The sequence below is a fragment of the Phyllobates terribilis genome, unplaced genomic scaffold (genome assembly GCF_046119375.1).
Source record: "Phyllobates terribilis strain yellow unplaced genomic scaffold, ASM4611937v1 Scaffold_3__8_contigs__length_932513732, whole genome shotgun sequence".
Classification (NCBI taxonomy): Eukaryota; Metazoa; Chordata; class Amphibia; order Anura; family Dendrobatidae; genus Phyllobates; species Phyllobates terribilis.
In genome coordinates, this window is record NW_027362763.1 from 433,780,137 (window position 1) to 433,793,071 (window position 12,935).

General features: G+C 39.6%; 1 protein-coding gene across 2 annotated transcripts in view; it reads right to left on the reverse strand.

Annotated features, from left to right (window-relative positions):
- Positions 1-12,935, reverse strand: part of BACH2 (BTB domain and CNC homolog 2) — a 302,749-nt gene that overhangs the window by 86,352 nt on the left and 203,462 nt on the right. For both annotated transcript variants that reach the window (XM_073675711.1, XM_073675710.1), the window contains one exon: positions 7,577-7,831. In XM_073675711.1, coding sequence (XP_073531812.1) covers positions 7,577-7,831 — 255 coding nt within the window. The remainder of the gene's footprint in view (positions 1-7,576; positions 7,832-12,935) is intronic.

The following is a 12,935-nucleotide window of genomic DNA, read 5'->3' on the forward strand; positions in this document are numbered from 1 at the left end:
GTGAATGTACAATTTTCATAGTCATGAAAATACAGAAAAATCTTTAAATGAGAAGGTGTGTCCAAACTTTTGGTCTGTACTGTACATTAGGTTGCCGAACAAACCTGTCGATATCGGTAGGTTTGGCCGATGATAGTCTAATGTGTATGGGGACTTAAGCCTGGACTACCACAGATTTGTCATTTTGACATGAGTGAGCTTTCAACTAATGCCTAACAATGACTGAAAAATGCAACACGCAGATCTTGTAGTTGTTTGGCATATGTGAAGCTCATAAAAATCACAATAAGGCACCGATGGTGGGCCAAACAAATATATGCAGTGTATAGCCATTTGCCATATTTGGAGAGTAACTTAAACTGAGCTGGTAAAAAAAATCTTAGCATAAGTTCATACACAGTTTAGGCATTATGGTCATCCACAACTTTTGAAGTACTATGCCAAACGTGATGTTTGAGGATCACAATAAGTCCCGAGACCTGTTGGTTAGGTCAGTATTGCCAACGCGGTTCATGTTTCACAAAATTCTACAGCAGTTTTTAGCAATAATTTTTAAGAGTTTGATCTTCTTTGTGTTAGATAGTATTTACATATTTTTGGTAATCAGTCTTTATTTCTTTGACAAGACTTGAGCCTCATTCCGACATCCATTTTTTCTCATACATGAATAAATAGAACAATTTTAATCAGTGTGTTGGATCAGATCTTCACGAGGATTTTGGATCAGGTTGTCGTCAGTGTTTGGTCAGAGCGTCACATTTTACCATCAATGATTTTCTTGCATACTAAACGAAAAAAAAAAAATTGCAAAGCTTCTGCTACCAATTACAATTATAAATGGATAACATATGTATTACATTTGGATAACATTTGTGTGTTGCCTGTGAATTTCACGGACCCAAAAGATTGTATGGGTGATTTGGATCCACGACTGTGAAAAAACACAGACATGTGAATAGCACCATAGACTGTAATAGGTACATATTCTTTCCATGAAAAACACAGACAGAACAAGTATGTGAAAAACAGATGAATGAATGAGGCCTAAAAAAGGAACATTTCTCTTGTCAAGTCTTCTGTATTTGTATCCTCTTATTAAAATAATTGCTATTGTTACTTTACTACTTGCATTAAACATGGTGTAACAAAAATATTTTTCTATGCATACATTCAGCTGGAAAAGTAAGAATCCTGTCTTCACAAGCATTTGTACTTTCTAGGGTAGGGTTCCAGTGAAATGACTTAACCATCCACTCAAGCGCTATTAGTAACAGTGATGAAGTAATGTTAATTGAATAATGGCTTCTTGCCCAGAACATTGGCATGACCTACAGTACCCTTGCCTGACAGCACTTTAGATCTCTTTTTTTTTTACATACTTTAAAAGAAAAAAAGACAATATGGAGACGTGGATGACTATGAAACCTATCACCAGATGGAATTAAAAAAACGTAGGTTTGTAGTCACAAGTAATGCTTTATTATTGTAAGTGGTAGTTATAGAATATTACACAGTATATTGTGTTATTTAAGTGGTCTTCACCCTCTAGAGACATTAAAGGCATAACAATAGGACCTTGGGACTCTCTTCTATTGAAACAGCTGGTGCATTCATATAATCTATCAATGTATAATCGAGAAAAGAAGCCAAAACATTTTTTTTTTAAATGGTTATCTTCATGGGCATTTTGTGACCTATTGAAACTACAGTAAAAAATTGGTCAACCCCTTTAAATTCACTGATACAATACATTGTCTTCAGCAAAAGGTTTTTTATAACAAACAAATGCCCCCATGGAGCTCCCCTAAATAGAAAAACTCAGTAGTATATATACCTTTTAAATTCTTCTATGTCCCAAATCAGATAGATGATGTAAAGTTTTTAAAAAATTCTGTTTCAATGATTGTCAGAAAACCTGTTTAGAGTACAACTCTTCCTGACATTTTTCTTACTGCCTTCTTGACATAAGTGAACAGTTCGCTTTTTCTCATAGTCAGGTAGAAATACCTTACTAATACCAACATTCTTTGCTGAATGTAATTTGCCACAGCCACTAATCAGTAATCTCATGTTCTAGGCAGCAGTCATGTGTTAAATCCAGATTTAAAAAAAAGCAAACATCAGATAAGGTTATCTATAATGTGAAAGGTCACTGGTAAACCAATTGTGTTTCCTCTACATACTTCTAAATGTAATAGACTACAGCTCAGTTTATTAAGAACTGGATACAAAGACAAGAAGTCTGAATTTAAACCCTAATGCCGTAGTCAACATTCTGACTGTATTTCCCCGATACCATAGCATGAGAAGATAGCAAGATAGTGTTGTGAGAAGCAGGGCTGTGGAGTCGGAGTCGGAGCTCATCTTGGTGGAGTCGGAATAAAATGGACAGACCTCGACTCCTAAAATATATAATAAATTGGGTACAGTAATTCAATGCAGTTTGTGGGGAATATTTTTTCATAAGAATTTGGGAAAGTTATGAAATGTCCTATAAATGTCTGTCCTATTCCTGATCTAAGGGTCTAGACTTTTAGCTGAGATTAATCTGTGCTACAGTAAATTTATCACTTAAACATGAGCCATGTATGAGGGAGTCGGAGTAGGAGTCGTGGAGTCGGAGCCGGTGTCATGGAAATTGAGGAGTCAGAGGTTTGGTTTACCGACTCCACAGCCCTGGTGAGAAGGCACTATAATAGTATGTGCACATGACATCTTTTTCAGGTGAATTCCACCTGGAGCCCGCTTGAAAAGGCACTAAAAAAAAAATTGAACATATGCACAGCAATGTCAAAATGACTTGCTGTGCATATGTTCCATCATCTATAACTTCGTTTACCTGCTTCATGCTTCAACAGCTGTAAAATGGCTAAAGGAAGTGACAGATCCATTCTTCTGGTGGCTTTCGCTTAGAAGCTGACACTATGTTGCATATGGACTGAAATAGGAAACGCCAGAGGCAAAACCCCCACAAAAGACGTCCAAAGAGACATTAGAAAAGTCGCGTTTTCTTGAAGCATTTTCTGCTTCAAAAATGATATGCGGGTGTCTAAAAGATGCCATGTGCACATACCCTATGACTGCCAGTGCTGATCAGACAACATCAATGCTAAAGATGACCAGGTTTAATGAGATTCAAACTTGCCTAATAGCACAAATTTTATTGGGAAATTTGATTTGCACAGAATTTATTCTGCGCAATTTGAACATCCCTTTTTATGCTATTAGGTCTGGAGAGACTTCAGGGCATAACAAATATGAGATGCCCTGAAAATCACAAATAATATTCACCTCACCGCTCACCTCCGTTGCTCACTCTCCCCCATACAGTCCTCTACGCCTCTTCTTACTGCCACCACACTCTGAAACCCTGAGCATCTTCAGGCTAGGCCAGGTCTTTCAGCTACGACAAGGCCCGGGATGTCACTGCGTCGCAAGTCCCGACCTAGCGGGCGTGTTGTAAGGTCATGATATGCGTCATGACCTTATGATGTGCACTGTATGCTGGAGTTTCTGGCTTTGACTAGTCCCAGGAGGTTCCTGCACATACACACCTATGCAGGACCTATCGCGAAGATGCTCAGGGTTTCGTGTGGCAGCAGTAAATAGGGGTTTTAAGAACCATATGGGGGAGAGCAACTAGAGGAGGTGGCCGGAGAGGTGAGCTGGTAGGTTTTCGTTTTTTTACCATTTTACTGTCCCTTTACGGTTCAGCTGGTGTTGACTCATGCCTGGACCATGCTTGTTTTTATTCAATAAAGGTTGGTTTTTTACAATTGTGAGCTTAATACCATTACTTTTCTTCTATGTTCTTTTATATTTATAGGTAGCAGACATCCAATAAAACAAATGAGGACATAAAAATGTGTTTATGTTGAGAAAATCTGTTAGTGGTTTAGTTGTCGACACTTCTGCGCTTGCTGGGTTGCGTCTATAACACAGCTGAGTGGTACAGTGTGAGAGAAGAATAGCTGCTCCTTCTGTAGTAGAAGGGATGCACAGTGCCCCAACCACCCTGGGAAGTGGTATAATCACTCATGCACAGTTTCACTGCAAAGTGGATAGCCACCATAGCAGAATATCAGTTATGTAATGAGCATGTGTGACCTGACATGAAAGAACTACAGGATATATTCATGGGTAACCATGTAGGCAAAAGCCTCTGTCATGCGTGTTGTCAGGTAGTGATATCTGGAGCAGCGAGCATCTCTTGCTCAGCATCTGAACTCCGCACACTAAATGGACTTCTGAGAGAAGTCAGTGTTCGGAATTCAGCACCAGACACTAAAGGGACTTCCGGTACGAACCCTGTACTTAACAGCTCAGGTTCACTCATCTCTAATGAACAGCAATTCATTTTCACATAGAAGTTCATATGATGACTCATTGGAAAGTTTTCTGGGTGCTTCTTCAGGTGGGTTTCATAGAGAACACTCCTGAAAAAGACATTGTCTGCACATACACTAACAGCAGATTTCTCCTCTCTTCCTGTTAAAAATGCATGAATGCCTAGCGAAGAGTTCATATGTATGGGAGAGTTGGGGGAGATAGTTGGAAAGAACGTTTAACTGATAAGTGTCTCCTGCATATGACCAGCGATTGGCCAACCTTATAGACATTTACTTGTAAAATCAAACTTAAAGAAGCAATCCCATCTATATATTTTTTATTAAATGTGTGTATTATTATTTAAATGTGCATTTAATGTAATGTGAGTGTATTAATATACTCACCTATTGCTGCTCCCTCCGGTGTCCAGCGCCGTTCTGTTCTGCTTCTCCATGACATCACAGCTCTGCAGACGCTCCGGATCACACTGCGCTCCGTGTGACCCAGAAGTGGCTTTTACAATGTGAGTCTGTATAGCGTCAGAACGAGGCTCCATAGGCTTTTATTGTAAAAGAGACCTCCGGCTCACACATAGAGCATGGACTAAGCTGGCTAGTCTGAATTGTGGTGACGGATAGGAGAAGCGAAGCAGAACGGCACCGGATCCTGGAGGAAGTGGCAGTAGGTGAGTGTATTTAACACACTCACACTACATTACATGCACATATACACAGATTTAATAAAAATATATATAGATGCAAGTGCTTCTCCCATCTATATAAGGATATTCTATAAACACAAGTACACCAGACATGATACCTGGTCCCTTACTTTGTATAGACCCTAGTATATTAGGATGAAGGGAGAGAATCTTCTGCTACCCAAAGGTCACATTTTGTTGTTTCTCATAATACGTCTTTAAGGAATTATACTATGTTGGTTGTGGTGCATGTATTGGAGATTTAATTGATTTCAGAATCTGTGGAAGCCACACACCTCATTATGTATTCTCATAAATTTGCTGTGCAGAATAAATAGATTCAGTTGATACCAGAAGTTTACATACACTATATAAAAAGACACATATTCATGTTTATCCCAATAGTAAGTAATAAAATGCAGTACGTAATAAAAATGCCTTAAAACATTCTCTCTCTCTCACTATTCTGGCATTTGGCAAATATTATAAATGATGGTAAAATCCTAACTGACCTAAAATGGGAATTTATTCTGATTTCATGTCAGATATTGAGATAAACATGCATATGTGTCTTTTTATACAGTGTATGTAAACTTCTGGTTTTAACTGTATTCCCATTTCATGTCTAAGACCACGGTCCCACTATCAGTATTCGGTCAGTATTTTTTCTCTGGAGTGGGAGACAAAACCAGGTGAGGAACAATCAGAGGAAAAGTATAATAGAAACAAGTCACCAATTCTGCATTTATCACCCACTCCTGGTTTTGTCGTCCACTCCTGAGAAAAAATACTGACCAAATACTGATAGTGGAACCGTGGCCTTAGACAAATATACAGAGTCCAGTTGCCGGTCATAGAAGGTGGGGAAGCAAAAACAGCTGAGTGTGGCTGTGATATACGCTTTCAGTTTGGGTGTGGCTAGTTAATGACTGAGATGCATATAACCCTTTGTTTTATAAAATCAGATTTTATTAGAAAAGTACTAATGGCTCACACCAGCTGCATCTCAATAAATGGGAGGTAAATAAAAGCGTTTGTCTCACCTTCATTCTTCATAAGCACACTGGTCCCTTGCCTCTTGGCTTTCTTTTTGTCAAGAGGGCAGTTTGGACAAGCAAGATCAAAGCTTTACCTTTGAAGCATGGGAAAAGCGCAGGGACATCTAGTGATCCGGTCTACTGTTTTCAGGCTCTAAAGCATGGTGCCTGCAAGCAGCATGTGCTCCTTGTCTAGGTAACCTACACAATAGAATTAAAAATCCCTCTGTTCATGAGAGCGGAAAGGATTTTTATTAACAGATAAATGGTAAAGTTGTTTGTTTTTCCTTGCCTCTCCTCTTAATAGAATCTAGGGCAAGTGCAGACGGCAGTAAGTTTTCTCATCCGAGAGAATCGGGCCGGTTACGTAAATGACACTGATCACACTCTGAATAGATAAGATTGTCTTGGATGAAGAGAAGATGGAGAATACTGTGAGAAGAAGATGGAGAACAAAATTTCTCGGTCTTCTCCATTCTGTCAAAGTGCAGATATCATCTGAGTGCAGTCCGATGTTTTCCATGCACTCATTGACTTGCATGGCCGAGTGCAATCCGAATACCGGATCAAACTTGGACATGCAGCAATATTTTTGTACATGCGTACGGCCCCATAGACTAACATTGGTCCGGGTCCAGTCCGACGTTTTGTTGATAATATGGCCGTCTGCACGAGCCCTAATGAGCAGCAACTGTCCTCTACTATCCCAGTAATATTCACTGAATACAGATTTTACCTGTGAATCGAGAGTGAAAGAGAATATCAGGAGGAGAAAGAAGTGGTTTCTCGGATGAGATATATTACAAAGTTGCTAAAATTCATGTGCACTATAGATTTATGAAATAAAAAATAAAACAACAGTTACTCTTTAAGTAGTTCACAAACCCCCCCAAGATGTATCAAATTTGTTAACAGTTGTGCACCTCTTCATTATATTTAAGGGACCTTAGTCAAGTTGGCTATTATTTTCGAACAAAGAAGCCAAGTGGTTGAATTACCAAATGAAACATGTAGTATAAATTGTGGCGTTGTCATATATTTACTTTTTCATTAGAACATTATGTAGAGTAATTTTGCCTTTAATCTATCAATGTACTGAGTGCTTATTGACACATCAGTGTTTGTCATACAGTGTTTTTCACTCTGACACATTAGACTCTATGAGGGTAATCAAATAGCAGCTTCTCTTTGCTGACCGATGGTCAGCAGGAAAGAAATGGAGTCATGTCCTATTTTGGCCCAACTCGTCCATTCAGTGAAAAGTTCTGCAAAAAGAATGGACTAAACACAAACACCATCTGAATTGCATCCGAGTGCGATCTGTTTTTCTCTGCTAGGATAGGCTTGGGAGAGCTCAATCAGTTTTTTTTTTGCATACAAGGAAAACTGATGACATATCGATGGTAAAAAAAAAAGGATGAAAAACTGATCCAGCACACTAGATAACCCAAAAAAGTGACATGTGAATTTGTCCTGACCGCAAAGTAAAAAAAATGACATTATAACATACCTCTTCTGGCAAGCTGACTACCAATCCATGCTCCGTTGGCCCAACCAGTACTTGCAGGAAGTACTCACTGCAGGCAGCCAGCACTGCTCGATGGGCTCGAAACTCCTTTCCTTCCACAACTAAAGTGACATCACAGAGAATGTCTTGTTTCCACTGGTCATTGAGGCACTGGAGAATATTGGTACAATGTACAGTTGACTCATACACGTACATGGGAGATTCAGTCTTGTCATCTGCAGACATTCCGTTCAAACCCTGAAAAATAAATCAAGATGGTAAACAACGACTATGACTAATCATGGATAGATGATCTTACACTGCATTAAATTTATTATGACGTCTCTAAACCTGTGTCATATTCCAAATATTGGACGATTAAGTCATTGGGCTGTTCTGCGGTTACTCTTCTGTTTTTCAGTTCTTAATTAGGTGCGATAGGTAGCATATTTTATGGCGCTAAGCAATGCTCTTTATACTCTATGTTCAAAACATGAATGTAAATTAAAGCAATGATGTAACTAAGAGATTAATAGCTCAGTGGAACAATAGTTCAATCTAACTAAAGAATATTCTCACAGATCTAGGTGACATGACTTGCATCACAGTTTGAGTGTCCCCGTTACCCTGCTGGCACGACACTACCTACTAGTATGGGGTTTGTATGTTTAACTCTGTACACAGTAATTTGGAGACAGGCTGTTTTTCACCCACAACTATAAAAATAGCAGTAGAGTTAATATTTTTTACAGAGAGCACACAAGGAATGGTTGATTAACTAATAGGAGTAGGAAGAAAAATTGTATTTTTAGAAGAAGGCAACTGAATGGCTATGGCTGCATTCAGACATAAAAAGGCATACAAAGAGTTGCTGCTCTAGACTGCTTACTGGTTATAACATACGGTAATCTACACGTATGCATGAGGACTGAAATTATGTTCTAGGGTTATTCACAAAATCACTACTTATCCCCTTATCTATAAATTAGTGCTGAACAATGGGTGTCCGAACACTAGGTCCTCCAGCAATCCGGAGATTGGAGCTCTGGAACCCCAAGAACACCCTTTCTTGAATGGAGCAGAAAAGCACATGCTCGTCTTCCATTCCATTCACTGTCCATGGGACTCCCAAAAATAGCTGATGACAGCGCTCATCATACTACAGCAGTGACACTGACAATGAGTAAAGACCAAACATGTTTCCTCCACTCCATTTAAGAAAGGGCTGCAGACTTCTGATCTGGGATCACTAGAGATCCCAGAGATCAGCAAGTTGTCTCCTATATAATGCACGAGGGATAATGTGATTTTGGGAAGATCACTTTAGTTATGACCATAGCTTGAGAGTGGTCATTGATCATAGAAGTCAGAGATAACTTGAAAGAAAACAGAGGCCATCAGAACATGTAAAGTAATATTTATGGTGTTTTCCTATTTGCCGAATAGTAGTACATTGTGAAGCAGAAATTGTACAAGTAAAATTGAGGTATTTCAATGTGTTTTACCAGTACCAGCTGTGCAGACGAAAACTAAATTGCGGTAAAACATTTGTGTGTGATGGTTGGGTCCAGGAGCATTTGGACAATGACAGCCAGGTGATTACTAGCTGATCAATAGGGATCAACTGCTGGGATCGCACTGACCATAAGAACAAGGCTCTGAAATGCCATTATCATATAGCAATAGCTGTGCATACAGCTGTCTATAGTTGTTGTTTCTGCTTTCAGTTTTGTCTTCAGAAAAAGAAAAGGGTGCCAAATCAGGTAGAGGTTAGTAGACTGAGTCAGCCACTGAAGAATAATATTACATTACTTTATCTTAAGAAGCTATTGGGTAGGTTTGGTGGTGTGTGTTGGTCATTGTCCATCTTCACAATGAAGCACTGTCTCATCAGTTTTGCAACATTTGACTGATTCCTAGAAAAACGCACAGCTTTATTAGACATCAAAACTCATCGCGCTACTACTATCTGCAGTCAGGTTATCAGTAAGCAGGAATAACCCAGCTCTGTTGGCAGCCATACATCTGACAGATGATGCACTTTGGATCTGGAGCCCTTTCATTAATTCGCCATATTGTTGACATTCCATAATTCTGGTACAAGTTAATCTTGATCATCGTCACTGTACCCACTGTCAGTATGTCTTTGGCATGTGGGAATGGGAAGGTGTGTGTGTGTGTGTGTGTGGGGGGGGGTCAAAGTACCCAGTAGAAACCCACACAAACACGGGGAGAACATACAAACTCCTTGTAGATGTTGTCCTTGGTGGGATTTGAACCCAACACCCCAGAGCTGCAAAGCAACAGTGCTAACCACTGAGCCACCATGCTGCCCAGGTGTGATATCTTTATTTTTCAGACATTAATAGGATATCCTCTACATATGCCACAAATATCTTAGCTGGGAATACGCCATTTCAAAAAGCCATGGGTTTTGGGAAAATAGAGCAAGTCACTTCTTTCAGCATTTTTTCATTGGAAGTAATTTATTTTTGTGATTTTATCATCTTCCCTTGGTCACTGATATCGTTATTTGTATTAGGAGCGTTTAATTAAATTTGTGATGGGTACATTTTAAACATTAGCTGAGCTATGTTTGAGATTGAACAATACCTGTGGCCCAGTGAGGTGTGAAATTGAACAATGCCTGTGCAACTGAATGGCAGACCCCATAGTGTAAAAGTAAATAGTGTCATACAAACTCAATTCGTTGCCAATGTCTAAACTATTCCTGAACAATTTACCTCCCCCACTATGCCAAAACCAGAATGAGATTTTTTTTTCACTGAACTTTATGTACATGCATAAAGAGACAAAAGGACAGTGAAAACAACATTGAAAAAACGCACACAAAAAACGCAGCAAAACCAACGTTTTTGACACAGCTGATTTCCTGCCACAGTTGGGTTTTGCTGCAGATTTCTGATGCTGAAAAAATCCAACATGTGTGAGCATAGTCTAGGGTTTTAGAAGACATTTGCCTACCAGTTCAGTTCATTGTAAAAAAAAAAGAAACCACAATTTACGCACCCTCCCCAGTTCCAGAACTGTATGTCCGCACCGCTCCTGTCTGTGTTGACTGGTTGCAGCAGTGACATCATGTTGACAGCGCTGTAGCCTATGCACAATAACCGGGGCAGTGCTGGAGACACAGTCCTAGACCTGGGTTCGGTAACTAAAGTGCGTTTTTCATTTTGTTTGTTTTTTTATAATGAACTGAGGCAGCAGGAAAAACGTTTTCGAAAATGGGACGACCACTTTAAGTTTCATTCTCGAAACTCACAAACAAGTCCTTAACTTCAGATTTGGTTTTCTATTGTGTTATTGAGCATCGCTTGCGTCAGCTCAAAAATATGCATTCAGTCATTTTGAAGTAAATTAGATACATATTTTAGCTTTTTGTGTAGCATAAAGGAAAAAGAGAAACAGGATATTTCAAAATTTAGCTACATAACCCAAATAGGAAAACTTAAAAGCTGCCATTTAGGGAATAGTCAGCAAATATATTTTATTGAATATCTCAGTCAGACATAACACAGTTGGCATGCAATTAGACAAAAAGTACATTTGCGTTTTAATTTATTGCTAAATCGCCTCAAGTTCCAACTGTTTCATCATGTTTTACAGCAACCCAGCTTTCATTCTATTTGATAAAATTAAATTCATATACATGATTTATGCACTTAATATGCATATTTAACCCAATCTATATTAAAATGGCATGCAAGTACATAGAACAACCAAGCAACTTGTCCTAACAACTGAGAAGAAGCTCATCAAATTGTTACCTGTCCACATGTGGTAAAAACATGTATAATACTAGTTATATGTCTTGGATTGTTGGAAGGAGGGACATTTTGGGATGCAGCTTCTGGTCCTTTGCTGCAGGAGGGCCCAAAGCTGCGAGACTAAGTAGTCCTTGCTGTATGAGGATTACCTTAATCATAATAAAATGTAAGGTATTTGAGAACATAAAATATGTGTAGTACTATTATGACCAACCATCCTCCCGCCAAGGAGGCATCTCATACGTCATTGCAGACTGGCAACTCAGTAGCAAAGGACATATGAGAGATATCCTGGCTACTAGTGGCTATATCTCAACCTAGATCATAGCTACAGCAGCGATTCAGGGCTCATTTTAAGGGCGCAGTCAGACGGCCGCATAACATGGATGACGATCGCATTGCAATACTTGGACTGGCCAGCAGCTTTCCTGACCCGAGCGTGACAGCATGTATTTCTCTTGTTGCTTGCACCTGAAGAACATCTCTAGAATCCGCCCCTTTCTCACCATGGAAACAACAAAAGCCCTCACTGATGTCCTGATCCACTCCTGCCTTGAGTACTGTAACTCTCTATTAATTGGCCTCCTCCTCTCCAGTCCATCCTTAATGCTGCAGCCAGGGTAATCTATCTGGCTAATCATTACTCAGAAGCTTCTGCTCTATGCCAGTCATTGCATTGGCTGCCCATACATTGTAGGATCCAATTTAAATTGCTTGTTCTCACCCACAAAGCTCTCCACAGTGCAGCACCCCCCTACATCTCCTCCCTCATTTCTGTTTATAGGCCTACCCGTTCCCTACGCTCCTCAAGCGATTTTCAACTAACATCCGCACTAATCCGTACCTCCCACTCCCGGCTCCAAGACTTCTCCCGAGCTGCACCTATTCTTTGGAATGCTCTACCCCAAGAAATTAGGACAAACCATAACTTACACAGTTTTAGACGCTCCCTAAAAACACATCTGCTTAGGGTGGCCTATCACGTTCCCTAATCAAAGTCCCTTTATATATAGCCCATCCACTAGTTCTCTGAACATAATTCTCCATCAAACTCCACCGCACCCAAAAATACTACAAATATTGGCTGGTGACTAGCTCATGCAGCCTTTATCTATCCCTCATTCCCTCAAGATGGCTGGCCCATCATTGTAAATAAACACCTGTACTTTGTGTCACCCCCACCTCATTGTAGATTGTAAGCTCTTACAAGCAGGGTCGTCTTTATTTTTGCTTTACTTATAGTATTATCTTTAGCTATGTTACTTATGACTGTTGCATATGAACCTCTGAATTGGAAAGCGCTGCGGAATATGTTGGTGCTATATAAATAAACATTATTATTTGTATGCATCAGTCACGTTCGGGTCAGGAGAGCCACCTGCCAGTCAGTGCACTGCAATGCGATCGTCATCCATGTTATACGGCCGTCTGACTGAGATTCTTATCTGTTATATTCGTAACCCAGTTCAAGATATCATGGTTTAAAGTAAAAGATGCAGATGTGTGACAACATGAACACCCAACTCTCACGTTAATCGGTTTTCTGGTCTCATTTTAAAGCTGAGAATATCAAT